The 13,636-nt window shown below is 36.7% G+C and overlaps 1 protein-coding gene across 5 annotated transcripts in view; it reads left to right on the top strand.

Annotated features, from left to right (window-relative positions):
- Positions 1–12,467, top strand: part of fcho2 (FCH and mu domain containing endocytic adaptor 2) — a 136,531-nt gene extending 124,064 nt beyond the window's left edge. For 3 of the 5 annotated variants that reach the window (XM_053618396.1, XM_053618397.1, XM_053618395.1), the window contains 5 exons: positions 6,186–6,318; positions 6,591–6,790; positions 7,129–7,193; positions 9,590–9,754; positions 9,990–12,463. In XM_053618396.1, coding sequence (XP_053474371.1) covers positions 6,186–6,318; positions 6,591–6,790; positions 7,129–7,193; positions 9,590–9,754; positions 9,990–10,012 — 586 coding nt within the window. In that variant the 3' untranslated portion in view covers positions 10,013–12,463. Of the gene's footprint in view, positions 1–6,185; positions 6,319–6,590; positions 6,791–7,128; positions 7,194–9,589; positions 9,755–9,989 lie in introns of all 5 variants that reach the window. The other 2 variants (XM_053618399.1, XM_053618398.1) reach the window with 2 other exon arrangements.
- Positions 12,468–13,636: the final 1,169 nt, after the last annotated feature.

Below are 13,636 nucleotides of genomic sequence, written 5' to 3'. Positions count from 1 at the left end.
TGGAGTAAATACAGAATTTTTTACCACACAATGTAGACCATTGGTAAGCCTCAAAACAGGAAAACCATATTAGAGCCAAGAAAATCTAAAATAGTCTGTCAGTTCTGGAACAACATCCTATGGACAAATGAGACAACTTATATCAGAATGATGATAAGAAAAGAATATGAAAAAGAAAGGGAACTGTTGATCCAAATCAGCATGTACATGTATGGCTGCCAATGGAAATGGATCAATTTGTATTTATTGATGCTGTGACTGCTGACAAAAGCAGCAGGATGAATTATGAAGTTTATAGGGCTATATTATCTGCTATGATACAGCCAAATGCTTTAAAATGCATTAGATGGTACTTCACACTTCAGATGGACAATGACCCAAAGCATATTAGTTTATACTAGATTAGATTAAATGCAACTTTGTCACAGTGCAGAGTCAATGAAATGCACTTAGCATCTAACTAGAAGTGCAAATAGCAATATGTCTATGTATATACAGTCATGTGAAAAAATAAGTACATCTGAATAGTTGGCTTTTTTGACATATTTGTACAAGCAAACATTTGATCATCTTTGAAACAGTGACGATTAATAAAGTTGATATACTTGAACAAAACTACAAAGAACATTAGCTTTTTCAGTCATTTATTCAACAGAATAAACAGGGCTTTCTTGCATGTACTGCCCATTTCAATCCAGGCTTTCAATAGGCCATTTCATAACCCTCCATTTCCTCTTTTTGAGCCATTCCTTGGTGGATTTGCTAGTCTGCTTAGGATCATTATACTGTTGAAAGGTTCACTTTTGGTTCAACTTCAACTTTCAGACAGATCACACTATCTTCAAGCACTCTTTGTAGAATTCATAGTTGAATCAATGAATGCAAGCTGTCCAGTCCCTGAGGCAGTGAAGCAACCCCAAACGATAACATTTCCATAAACGTGCTTCACAGTTGGTATGAGGTGCTTCTCCTGAAAAGCTGTCTTTTGTCTGCGCCAAACATGTCTGCTGTCTGCCGTCTGCCAAACAACTCTACCTTTAAATCATCTGTCCAGAGCACATTATTCCAAAAGGCCTGGTCTTTGCTTATATGCTCATTAGCAAACTGTAGTGGTGGGGCGGCTGTGGCTCAGGTGGTAGACTAATCCACTAATCGCAAGGTTGGCGGTTCGATTCCCGGCCCATGTGACTCCACATGCCAGCGTGTCCTTTGGCAAGACACTGAACCCCAAGTTGCTCCCGATGGCAAGTTAGCACCTTGCATGGCAGCTCTGCTACCATTGGTGTGTGAGTGTGTGTGTGAATGGGTGAATGAGACACAATGTATAGCGCTGTGGATAAAAGCGCTATATAAGTGCGCCATTTACCATTTAGTCTTACAAAGGCTTTTTCCTGGCACGCCTCCCATGCAGGTCAAATTTGTGCAATCTCTTTCTGATTGTAGAAGCATGCACTTTGCCACCAACAGTTGCAAGACTTACTAGCAGATCATGTGATGAAAATTTGGGGTTCTTTGAGACTTCTTTTTGCATCAGACAGTCTGCTCTTGGGCTGAATTTGCTGTGATGTCCAGTCCTCGACAAATTGGCAGTCATTTGAAATCTGCACCATTTGTAGATTTTTCGTACAGTGGAAAGATGTAGTTCAAATAATTTGGAGATCTTTTTAAATTTTTTGCCAGACTCATAGGCATCCACAACCTTTTTTTTTCTGAAGTCCTTATAGAACTCTTTAGATCTTGGCATGATGACACCATACACCTCAATATCAAAGGGAACACCAGACACTAGATGTGAGAGGTTTAATTAAGACAGGCTCCACCTGCACTCCCTGAACAGGTTCTAATCACTAATTTTGAACACCTGATTCACATTTTATGGATTTGAAGGTGTGATAAATGTATGGGTGTACTTTTCCATGTGACTGATCTGTTTTTGTTCATTTAAATTGTGAAAATTACTACAAAATGTCAATTTAATGTCATTTGATAGAGTGTGTCATCTTTATTAATAGGCACTGTTTCAAAGAGGATCAAATGTTTGCTTGTCCAAATATGTCAAAAAACTATACTCAGCAAAAAAGAAACGTACTCTCACATTTAACTGCTTTTATTTCCAGCAAATTTATTAACATGTTTGTATTAACATAAAAATATTCAACAACTGAGACTATAAACTGAACTAGTTGCACAGATATTTGATGAACAGAAATGGAATAATGAGTCCCTGAACAAAGGGGTCTCAATGTCAAAAGTAGCAGTCAGTATGTGGTGTGTCCACCAGCTGCTTTAAGTTCTACAGTGCATCTCATCCATAACATCTGTGAGATGTTACCCCACTCTTCCACCAAGGCATTTGCAAGTTCTCGATCACGTCTGGGGGGACACATGGTTATGTGTAATTTTCCACTGCAAAGCAGCTGTCCTGCCTGTCTCCCTGTAGCATTATCTTAGGCGTCTTACATTACAGACATTGCAGTTTATTGTTCTGGCCACATCTGCAGTACTCATGCCTACCTGCAGCAGGCCTATGGCATGTTCACGCAGGTGAGCAGGCACCATAGGCATCTTTCTTCTGTTCAGAGTCAGTAGAAAGGTCTCTTTAGTGTCCTAAGTTATTGTAACTGTGACCTTAATTGTCTACCACCTGTAAATTGTTAGTGTTTTAAGGACTGTTCATAATTGTTTATGGTTCAATGTTTCATGAACAAGCATGAAAAACATTGTTGAAACTTTTTCCAATAAAGATCTGTAAAGCTTATTTCGGTTTTTCAAAATTATCTTTAAAATACAGTCTTCTGAATTTTTTTTTTTTTTTTTGCTGGAGTATATTTCCATGGGGGGTACCTATTTTTCACATGACTATCTAGCTATCTAATATATATATACAGACATTATCGAGTCAATAAAAACATTTTAGATTTTCAAACATTAGTTTTCCTGCACAAAATTAACTGTTACAGAAGAATGTTTATATGTCAGTAAAGAAAGCACCATATTATATAAAGAGACCACTTTTCAGACAACAAACATAGTGAAGGCTGTTGGGTTTTGCTGCAAAAATAAGAAGCAAGTGCGACAGTCAAAATCTCCAGAAGAACTGTGGCTGGTTCTGCAAGATGCTCAATAAAACGTACAGGTAATTTCCTTATAGAACTGCAGAAATTGTACCGGAGACTACAATGATTATTTATTTTAAAGCAAAGGGCCGTTAGACCAAATATTCACTCTGTTTCATTTATTACTGTTTACTGCTCTTTGTAGTATTTTTTTAAATGTAGAAACATTTAATTTAATTATTTTTGAAAGCATCTTTGCTCTGCGATGTGACAAGTTGAAATAAGAAGGTGATGTGAAACAGGTGAGGCAGTCGTCTGATCATAGTATATAAGAAGCCTCCAAAAAAGGCCTAGCCCTTCAAGAGCAAGGATGGGTCGAGGCTCGCCAATCTGCCAACAGATGCGTCAGTGAATAATCCAACTCTTTAAGAACAACATTCCCAAAAGACAAATTGGTAGGATTTGGGGCATTTCACCTTCTACAGTGGACAATATAATTCAGTATAAAAAATTCAAGAGTTCTTGTCAAATCTGGGTGTGTAAAGGGCTGTCAGCTTCAGGTCCAAAAGTCTGCATCTGTCATGGTATGGGGTGTGTCAGTGCCCATGGCATGGGTAACTTGCACATCTGTGAGGGCACCATTAAATCAGAAATATATGTACACATTTTGGAGCAACATATGCTGACATCCAGAGCAGGACAACGCCAAACCACATTCTGCCTGGATTACAAGCACATGGTAGTGTAAGCAGAGAGTGTGGGTTCTAGCTTGGCCTGCCTGCAGTCCTGACCTGTCTTCAATTGAGAATGTGTGGCGCATTATGAAGCGCAAAAGGCCCTGTACAGTTGCCTATCTGAAGAAATGCATAATGGATGAATGGGGGAAAATTCCACATGCTGAACTTAACCAACTGATGTCTTCAGCGCCCAAACGCTTAATAAGTGTTATTAAAAGAAAAGGTGATGTTACACAGTGGTAAACAGTCGACTATCCCAACTTTTTTGGAGTTTGTTACAGTCATCAGATTTGCAATTAGTGTATATTTTCAAAAATACATAAAATTCATAAAGTAAAACATCAAATAATGTGTTTTCAATATAGTAAAGGGTGAATTGAATTTTAAAATGACTCTTTTTGTTTGTTTTTTTTGCATTTTCTATACTCTCCCAGCTATTTCAGAATTGGGGTTGTACTTATTACCCTCCGTAAGCAGCGTTTGTGATGACTGTCTTTGATATAAGGTAGCTGGACACTGGTTATATATTGGGCAGTTTTCACAACCCACTGGAAGGCCTTCTGGTCTGAGACAGTGCAGTTGCCGTACCACACTGTGATGCAATTTGTTAACACGCTTTCAATAATGCAGCGGTAAAAGTTCAGAAGAATCAGGGGGGATAAGTGGGATTTCCTTAGTTTCCTAAGGAAGTAAAGGTGCTATTGCACCTTTTTGATCTGGGTGGATGTGTTGAGTGCCCAGGAAAGTTTCTCAGAGATACGGACAATCAGGAACTTAAAACTGGTCACATGCTCCACCTCAACCCCATCAATGGGAGTGTGTGTGGCCCCTCCTTGTACTCCAGTGGTTCACAGTAAGCTGTTTGGTCTTCTGGGTGTTGACTGCAAGATTGTAGTTGGCATACCATGCTGTCAGGTGATGACCCTCTTCCTTGTAGGCCGTCTCATCATTGTCACTAATCAAGCCTAAAACCGTGGTGTCATCTTCAAACTTGATTATTGAGTTAGAGCCATACACGTATGCAGTCATGGGTGAAGAAGGAGTTGAGGATTGGGCTCAGCACACAACCCTGTGGTACGACAGTGTTCAGAATGAGGGTGGGGGAGTTGTGGTTGTAAAGCCTAACAGACTGTGGTCTGTTAGTAAGAAAATACAAGATCCAAATGCAGAGGGAGGTGCCGAGATTAGTGAGCTTGGAGATCAGCTTGGATGGGATGACAGTGCTGAAGGCAGAGCTGAAATCAATGAATAGCATCCTGAAATAGGTGTTGCTATTGTCCAAGTGAATCAGGGCAGAGTGGAGAGCTGAGGTGATGCCGTCCTCAGTTGACCTGTTGGGTCTGTAGGCGAACTGATATAGGTCCAGTGTTGGGGGTAGGCATGTTTTCAGGTGAGAGAGGACCAGCCTCTCAAAACACTTGGCAATGATGGGAGTGAGAGCGACAGGGAGGCAGCAGCAGCATGGTACTGGTACAGTGGTGTCTGTCTTGAAGCAATATTTTGATAGAAATCCAAGACTTTTTTTAAGGCAAAGAAGTGAAATGTTTTGCAATGGCCAAGTTAGTCACCTGATCTAAATGCAATTGAGCATGCATTTCACTTGCTGTGAGGCAAAATGCACCAAGAACAAGCAGGAACCGAAGACAGCTGCATTAACAGCCTGGCAGAGCATCAGCTGGGGGAAAACGGTGTCTGGTGATATCCAGACTTCAGGCTGTCATTGACCGCAAACAATTTATAACCAAGTATTAAAAATGACAATTTAATCTGATTTAGTTTGTCCAATTACTTATGGTACTTTAAAAATGGGGGACTATATGTGAAAAGTGCTGTAATACCTAATTTGTTCATCTGATTTGTATGTAAATACCCATAAATAAAGGCTGAAAGTCTGCACTTTGAACTCAAATCCATTATTTAATTTCTAATATACTGTGGTAGGCAGCTAAAAATAACAATAACTTTGTTAATGTCAAATATTAACAATATGGACCTGACCATATTTATCTCTCTCACACATGTTCACTGTTTCTCTCCTTTTTTTTTTTAACCTTTAAACTTTTAACCTTTAATGTGCTCTGGTTTGTATGTAGATGAGTCCAGGAATTAGACTGGAATTTATTAGGCACATGCTTTGAGGAGGGTGCTTTGTTTCATGCTGCAGCAGTGACACACACCCAAAAGTTAACTATTAAAATTATTCACTGTTTACTGTACGTGTGTTTTACCAAAACTGGAGCTTTTAATAAAGAAATAAATAAAAGAGCCAAAAGGTCTCCTTTTTTGTTATTGAGGTTAGGGTTAGATTTAGGTGTAGCATAATAATTAGGTTAATGGAATGTCCTCAAATTGATAGTAAGACAAATGTGTGTTATGTGCGTGTTTCATGTAGTGACTCCTCCAAGAATGACACAAACACTAAAGATTTCTGGATGAATATGCCTGCGCTGATGGCATATCTCAGGAAGGCCTCAGAACAGAATCCAACATCATCTTACTACAATGTGGACATCCTCAAATACCAGGTATGTACCGGGTCCTGTATTGTGCATTAGATCAATATTGTGTCTGTTCTGAAATTATGAATCCTACACAGTGCACAGCAGTACTGCCCATGGCAGACAATTGTAATATCTAAGTGAAGTTTCTAACTGAAGTGAAATGAAAAGTATTTTTACTTCAAACCGCTCTTTAAAACTGTGCTCAAAACTTTGTTTCCAAGATTCTTTGCAATATATTGTAACTTGTATCCGTCCATTATCACTTGTGAAAATCTCTTGTCATTCATCTCCCTTAGGTGTGTTCTAATGGGATTCAGTCAACGCCGCTAAACCTGGCAGTGTACTGGAAGTGTGCACAAAACACTACAGACCTGCGGGTGGATTACCACTACAACCCAGAGGCTATGCAACCGCCTGGACCACTCTGCAGTGTTCAGGTCCTTGTACCTGTCAGCGGTTGCGTCACCAACATGCACTCACTCCCCAGCGCCATCTGGTGAGGCACAGGAACACACCAAATCTTACATCCCAATTAATAAGATAATATTTCTCATCTTTCTCTTTCTCTATTAATCACTCACTGGCTAATAGAGGGTGGAAATATAAAAGAAACGCAAAATATATATTAAGATTTTTAGTCTGGGTCATTGATATGTCTAGTAGTACCAAGTCAAAGTGACTGGTCATGTGTTATAAATTCTTCACATCCCATCTGAGTTGTTTCATTCCATTCTGACAGATAAAGGCCTTTATGTGAGTGGGGAAAACACCTTTGAGATTGTATAAATCTAGCCAAATTGATTTCCTAATAAAATATAATTTTTTTGGTTCCAGGAATCCAGACCAAAGTAAGTCATTATGGAAGCTGAATGACATCTCTGAGAAGTCTGAAAATGAAGGTATGGACATAGGCTATGAAGTAAAATCACAAAAACCCATTTTATTTGAAAGAAAATTCAGTGTTTATGTAGCTTAGCAATCATGTGCTTACTTTATATATGCACCATATAAAGTTAAGCAATAAAATTACTGTTTAAAATGGTTATAATATACGGGGTGCTTTTCTAAATATCTGTACAAGTATGACCTAAAACAACATTAGATTTTCACAGAAGTCCTAACAGTAGATAAAGAGAACCCAGATAAACAAATGAGAATAATATTATACTTGGTCATTTATTTATTGAGGAAAATAATCCAATATTGCATAACTGAGAGGGGCAAAATTATGTGAACCTTTGTTTTCAATATCTGGTGTGACCCCTTTGTGCAGCAATAGTGCAACTAAACATTTGCAGTAACTGTTAATCAGTACTCAGGGCTCTACGGTAACAATTGTTTTTAGGAGGACTTGTGCTCCTAATTACAAAAATTTAGGAGCACTATTGAAATGTATTTATTTATTTATTTATTTTAGAGATGGTAACGTTAATGTGCCACAATAAGACACAAGTAGGCATGAGAAGTCTTGAGCTTGTCAATTGTGACAGAATTTAGGAACACTGTCTGAGCCATGACAAATTAATTTACCTTCAAAACATGAAAACTGGAGTTTACTTTTCTAGAGATATCTGGCAACCGTGAGTTTAAATGGAATGAATGCGCAGTCTATTAGAGTTGGTGAAGAGAGTGAAGGGAGAGCGGCAGCATACTATATGTTTGCAGACTGAACAGTTGCTGCTCTTGATTATGATTGGTGAGGAATTATTTAATTAAAAAAATTTTGAATTACACCCCCACCTTGTAGCATTAGCATTATTATTAATTTACTGGCACCCAATGCCACTGTGGCTACACGAGCATGTAGGTTCAGGTCATTCTGGATGATCAATAAAATATTGCAGTTTGTGAAATTGGCAAGTTGAGAAACGCAGATGATGTACAGTGTTACTCTTGTCATCATAATGGCTTCTTTGTAGTATTTGCACACTTGTTCGGTTGACTGAGTTGATGAAAAGTAGTGCAGAAGTAACTGTTGCATGGTGTAGATACATTTTGAAGTTGTAGTTATTGTATTATACGACTTCTAACAGTTCACTCGCACCGGTGCACCTATATATTTTTTCATAGTCACACAAAGTACATTTCAGTCACAAATGCGAGTGAAATGGTCACACTGTAGAGCCCTGGTACTGCACATTGGCTTGGAGAAATTTTAGCCTATACCTCAGTACAGAACAGTTTCAAATCTGGGATGTTAGTGGATTTCCTCACATAAACTGCTTGCTTCAGGTCTTTCCACAACATTTCTATTGAATTAATGTCAGGGCTTTGAATTGACCATTCCAAAACATTGACTTCATTCTTCTTTAACCATTTTTGGTAGAATGACTTGCATGCTTAGGGTGTTGTCTTGCTGCATGACCCACGGACAGATGTCCTGACATTTTCCTTTAGAATTCGCTGGTATAATTCAGAATTCATTTTTCCATCAATGATGGCAAGTCGTCCTGGCCCAGATGCAGCAAAACAGGCCCAAACCATGATACTACCACCAACATGTTTCACAGATAGTATAAGTTTTCTTATGATGGAATGCAGTGTTTTCTTTTCTCCAAACATAACACTTCTTATTTAAACCAGAAAGTTCCATTTTGGTCTCATCCATCCACAAAACATTTTTCCAATAGCCCTCTGTCTTGTCCACATGATCTTTCTGCAGATGGGAAACAGTGCTCTTTTTGAAGAGCAGTGGTTTTCTCCTTACAATCCTGCCATGCACACCATTATTGTTCAGGATTCCCCTTATAGTGGACACATGAACATTAACATTAGCCAATGTGACCTTGAGGCCTTTAGTTGCTTAGAAGTTACCCTGGGTTCCTTTTAATCTGTCTGACTGTGGATTGGTGGAGTCCAAACTCTTTAGAGATGGTTTTGTAACCATTTTGTTGTGAAGATCAGACTTTGATAGATCCCTGTTTTTTTAAATAAAACAAGGTGCTCACTCACACCTGATCGGTCATCTCACTGACCGAAAATTCTAATTAACTGCTAATGCTAGCGTTTCACATACTTTTTCCACTCACAGATATGTAATATTGGATCATTTTCTTCAATAAATAAATGACCATGTATAATATTTTTGTCTCATTTGTTTAACTGGGTTCTCTTTATCTACTTTTAGGACTTCTGATAATATTTTATGTCATATTTATGCAGAAATGTAGAATATTCAAAGGAGTTCACAAACTTTCAAGCACCACTGTAAAACATAACCTTAATTAAAAAAAAATGATTTTGGAGTCACCTCTTCATGTATTAGATAATGATTTGTTTGGGGTGTGTGTGTCAGGTTCTGGCTCTCTGAGGGCAAAGTTTGAGCTCTCTGATGGCCCATCAATCCCAGCCACTCTGGCTGTTCAGTTCTTTAGTGAGGGTAGTACTCTCTCTGGAGTAGAAATGGAACTGGTCGGATCTGGATATCGACTCTCCCTCAATAAGAAGAGATTAGTCTCTGGTAAGACTATACATTTATAAGACCAAGTCTTCATTTAAAATGGTTTAAGGCAGGTTTAGTCATTGTTCTGCCACTCCCTCAAATCTCCACAGTGGCATGCAATGTGCACACATTAACAGAAGAGTACTGTATTAGATGCTATGAGTGTGTAATATTAGTAAAAATACAATTTTCTGCATTCATTCTATTTATATAATAAATGGCAAGGTTTTTTTTGTGTGTGGGTATGTTTCAGGGCGATATATGGCAGATTGCTGAGATGTCAAACCAGAGGCACATTTGATCAAACTATTGAAATATTAAAGGATTGCTTTTCTTTGTCATTTTATTCCATCTTCTCTCTTCATGGCGGAGGTTAATGGAAGGTGAAACAAAAGGGCTGTCATGCTGATGGCTCCTCTTATGCCTTTAAATATTCTCATCATTTTGAACTATCCTTCCATCAAACCAAATGCACATTTTTGTTGAAGAAAGAACTTTTTACTACACTTTTTTTTTAAACTCATGTAGCACTGAGAATCAAACACTGTCTAAAAAACTAATAAAGAAAACCAATAAGGAATGTCCAAATACTGAAGAATAAGAAAATGAAAAGTACTAAACTGATATTTTAGACTTTTATATAGTGTGTTTTCATGTATAGATAAATTTTTACATATAGAAAATATCCATTTGTATAGACGTTAAACTCTTATTTGTATAAACATCTTTAAGTCCTGATCATTAAAAAAGAGGGTCAAGGAGGGACAAAAATGCCTCAGGAAATGTTGAACACTTACATTCTGTCCAAAAAGCTACACCTCCAGGACAGGCCTTAGTTAGGCCAAATTTTATAGTTGCATAAAATCAGTGGAGCATTATTAATTGTCCCCTGGATTCTGCGTAATCTAGACTTCACATTCTATTGGTGTACTTTTGACAAACATGCCCTTAGGTATTACCCACACAGTGGCTAAAATTTCATATCTCTCAATAGTTTTTATTTCTCAAAGTAACTGTGCAATGAAGGTATAAGCTATTAAATGGATCAGTAATGTGATGTATGTTTAGTTTATGTTTAGTTTAATTTCAATGTTAAGAATTCTGGTCAGTTTTTTGATAAATTTCAACAAAAAAAAGAAAACCAAAAATTTGGAAAACTGCCCTTAGTGCCTATTTTCTAAACAAACTTGTTGATTTCTTTCTCTACAAGCTTATCTTTGTGCCAGTTCCTTTTTTTTTTTTTTTTTTTTTTTTTACTGGGACACTGAAGGGAAAGTACTCCTAAATGATAACTTTAAATGAACCCCTTTCTTTAAAAAAGTGTTGGTAATTCGGGGGGGGGGGCTAAATGCTAATATGGTGTGGTGTATTTTGAATATGGCGCCCCTTACATAGGATGTTTCCAGCTTTAAAGGTGACATATCCAAAACAGACAACTTTGTACATTTTAAGATTGATTTCAATCTCCCCACACATTTTGATCTTTAGTTTTGAATTCCTATCTTCTTCATGGTCTCTGTGTTTTAATATTTTATAATATACAGCATATGATGTCTTGCCCTCAAAATACAGAACTGATGAGCTGATTCCCTTTTAAGCAGATGAATGTGTTCTTGCTAAACTTTATGTTTGGATATTTGCTGTAGTTGAGCAATCCTCCTTGTAATGAATTACTAAATGACTGGGCCCTAAATGACCCAAATATTTCAGTATACACAAAGGCACAGAGAAATTACAGTGGAAATTATCGTGAATTCCCCCCCCCCCCCCCCCCCCCAATTTTTTTTCATTAATGAATTATTTTGATATAATAATACAGTAATATTTTACTATAGCATTAAATTATATATTAATATAGTACCAACATTCCAGCAATTTCATTATTTTCTACCATTTTCTACTTGGAATACCTGCTTGTTTCTTATAGACACAGGGCAGTCTAGCTTAACTGTTGCATGTCTAAGTAACTAACCATTCAAAACTGCTAAACAGAAGTGCTTTAAGGGGCTATACACAGTGTTTGTTTTTCTTTCCTTTTCTTTTTTCTTTTTTTAAATAATGGCCAAGTGCCTCATATTTTTCTCTTAAGGGTCAATTATCTTAAGGGCTACTTTAACCAGTGGGAAGATGGAGATAGACCCTAAATAATACAGTGGAATGTTTGATATGTACTAAAACGTTAAATGTGTAATGTGTAAATGTGTAACATTCTAGGAAAGTTTTAGGTTTTAACAGCAATATAATTTTCCACAGGATCAATTTTTATGACGTAACTAAGCAGAGTTTTTAAATTCCTAATTTTTACTGTTTTATTGGAAATTTATAAGATGTATGTAATTGTATTGAAAAAATACTAAAATGGCATTGGGCATTTAGTGTGGAGGCAGATGTCAACCAGTGGACATTAGAGTCAAAACTAAACTGTGTGACACTTTTTCTGTCCAGTAAAACTACATGACATAAATGTCTAATTGTGCATTTTAGCAAGCTGGTTCTTGCTGCCTCTACAACCATCAGATAAATGTGTGAATTTTGAATCTTCTCAAATCTTGTCTCTTGCTCCTTTTGCTCTCAAGTTCATGAATGTGTTAAATGGTCTGTGTAAATGATTTTTCACAATATTTTTACAAATTTACCACTTTTTTTCTCATGATTTCAATGTCTGTAATAAATGTGTAATATATAAATGTATACAAATATAAAAAAAAATATCACAGTAGTTATGTTTGATTTATTTTCTTTAAACAAAAAAAAATTAGAATCATAAATTAGAATTAGAACATGGATTATTGTAATGGATATTAAATATAAGCTGCTTTATATTTTCTTGGTGATACACAAAACACAATTTAGCAGAAGCTATGCACAATTTACTTATGCAAGGTAATTTATAAGCAGAAAACTCTTTGAGTCTAAAGTTTGAGCTTGACTTAATCTGCGTTTCTTCCATGTCCTGATATTACCAGCCCATGCAGAATGTTGTTTACTTCTAGAAGAATCACCAAACATAGGCAAAAAATGGACCTTGTTAGCGTGAGCCATGACAGTACAGTTATCCTCTGATGATAGTTCAAGTGAAACAATTACCTAGTAACTTCATCTGATTAGAATATCAAAACCCTTCAGCAGAATGTAACTCTTAAATGTGACAGTTGGTGTATATTATTACTGAATTCTTTTCTGTTGTTCAGAGAAAGAAAGGGTATGAAATAGTGAACAGATGATTTGGAACAAGTAGCTTAATATCAAGTGCTATACTCTGCATCTAGATTTGATTATTTCTACTGGTGAACAAAAGGAATGAATTAAGATCTTAAAATTAATCAAGTTTTACATTAAATTAGAATCTAAGTACATCAAGTTTGGAATTTCTTTTTAAGTTTGTTATTCAGGTGTACATGCATTTGTCTCTCTAAACTATATTTGAAAACCAAAACCCCTACCAATAGGTGACACACATGCTCTGTGAATACAGTTTAAAAAAAAAAAAAATCATCCCTTTTGCAAACTGTGTAAAACCAGGTACCTTTGTTTATGATTTGGGATTGCCCTCATGTCGCTCAATTTTGGAGAAATGTAGCATCCAAGTTATCTGATCTGTTTTCTAATGCAGTGCTTGCAACCTTACCTGTATTGATTTTGAATGATTTCTCAGCACTTAGCATTTCTAAACTCAAAATGCGATTTGTAAACACCATTGTGAGTACAATACAATGTGTAATTGTGCCAACAAAACTACATGGAGTATCTTAGTGCTGTTGATAAACTAAAGAGTATTTTGTAATGATTTATACAGTATCTCACAAAAGTAAATACACCTCTCACATTTTTGTAAATATTTGATAATATGTTTTAATGTGACAACACTGAAGAAATGACACTTTGCTACAATGTAAAGTA

Source organism: Ictalurus furcatus, chromosome 28 (genome assembly GCF_023375685.1).
Source record: "Ictalurus furcatus strain D&B chromosome 28, Billie_1.0, whole genome shotgun sequence".
Lineage (NCBI taxonomy): Eukaryota > Metazoa > Chordata > Actinopteri > Siluriformes > Ictaluridae > Ictalurus > Ictalurus furcatus.
This window is presented reverse-complemented; position numbering and strand designations above follow the sequence as displayed.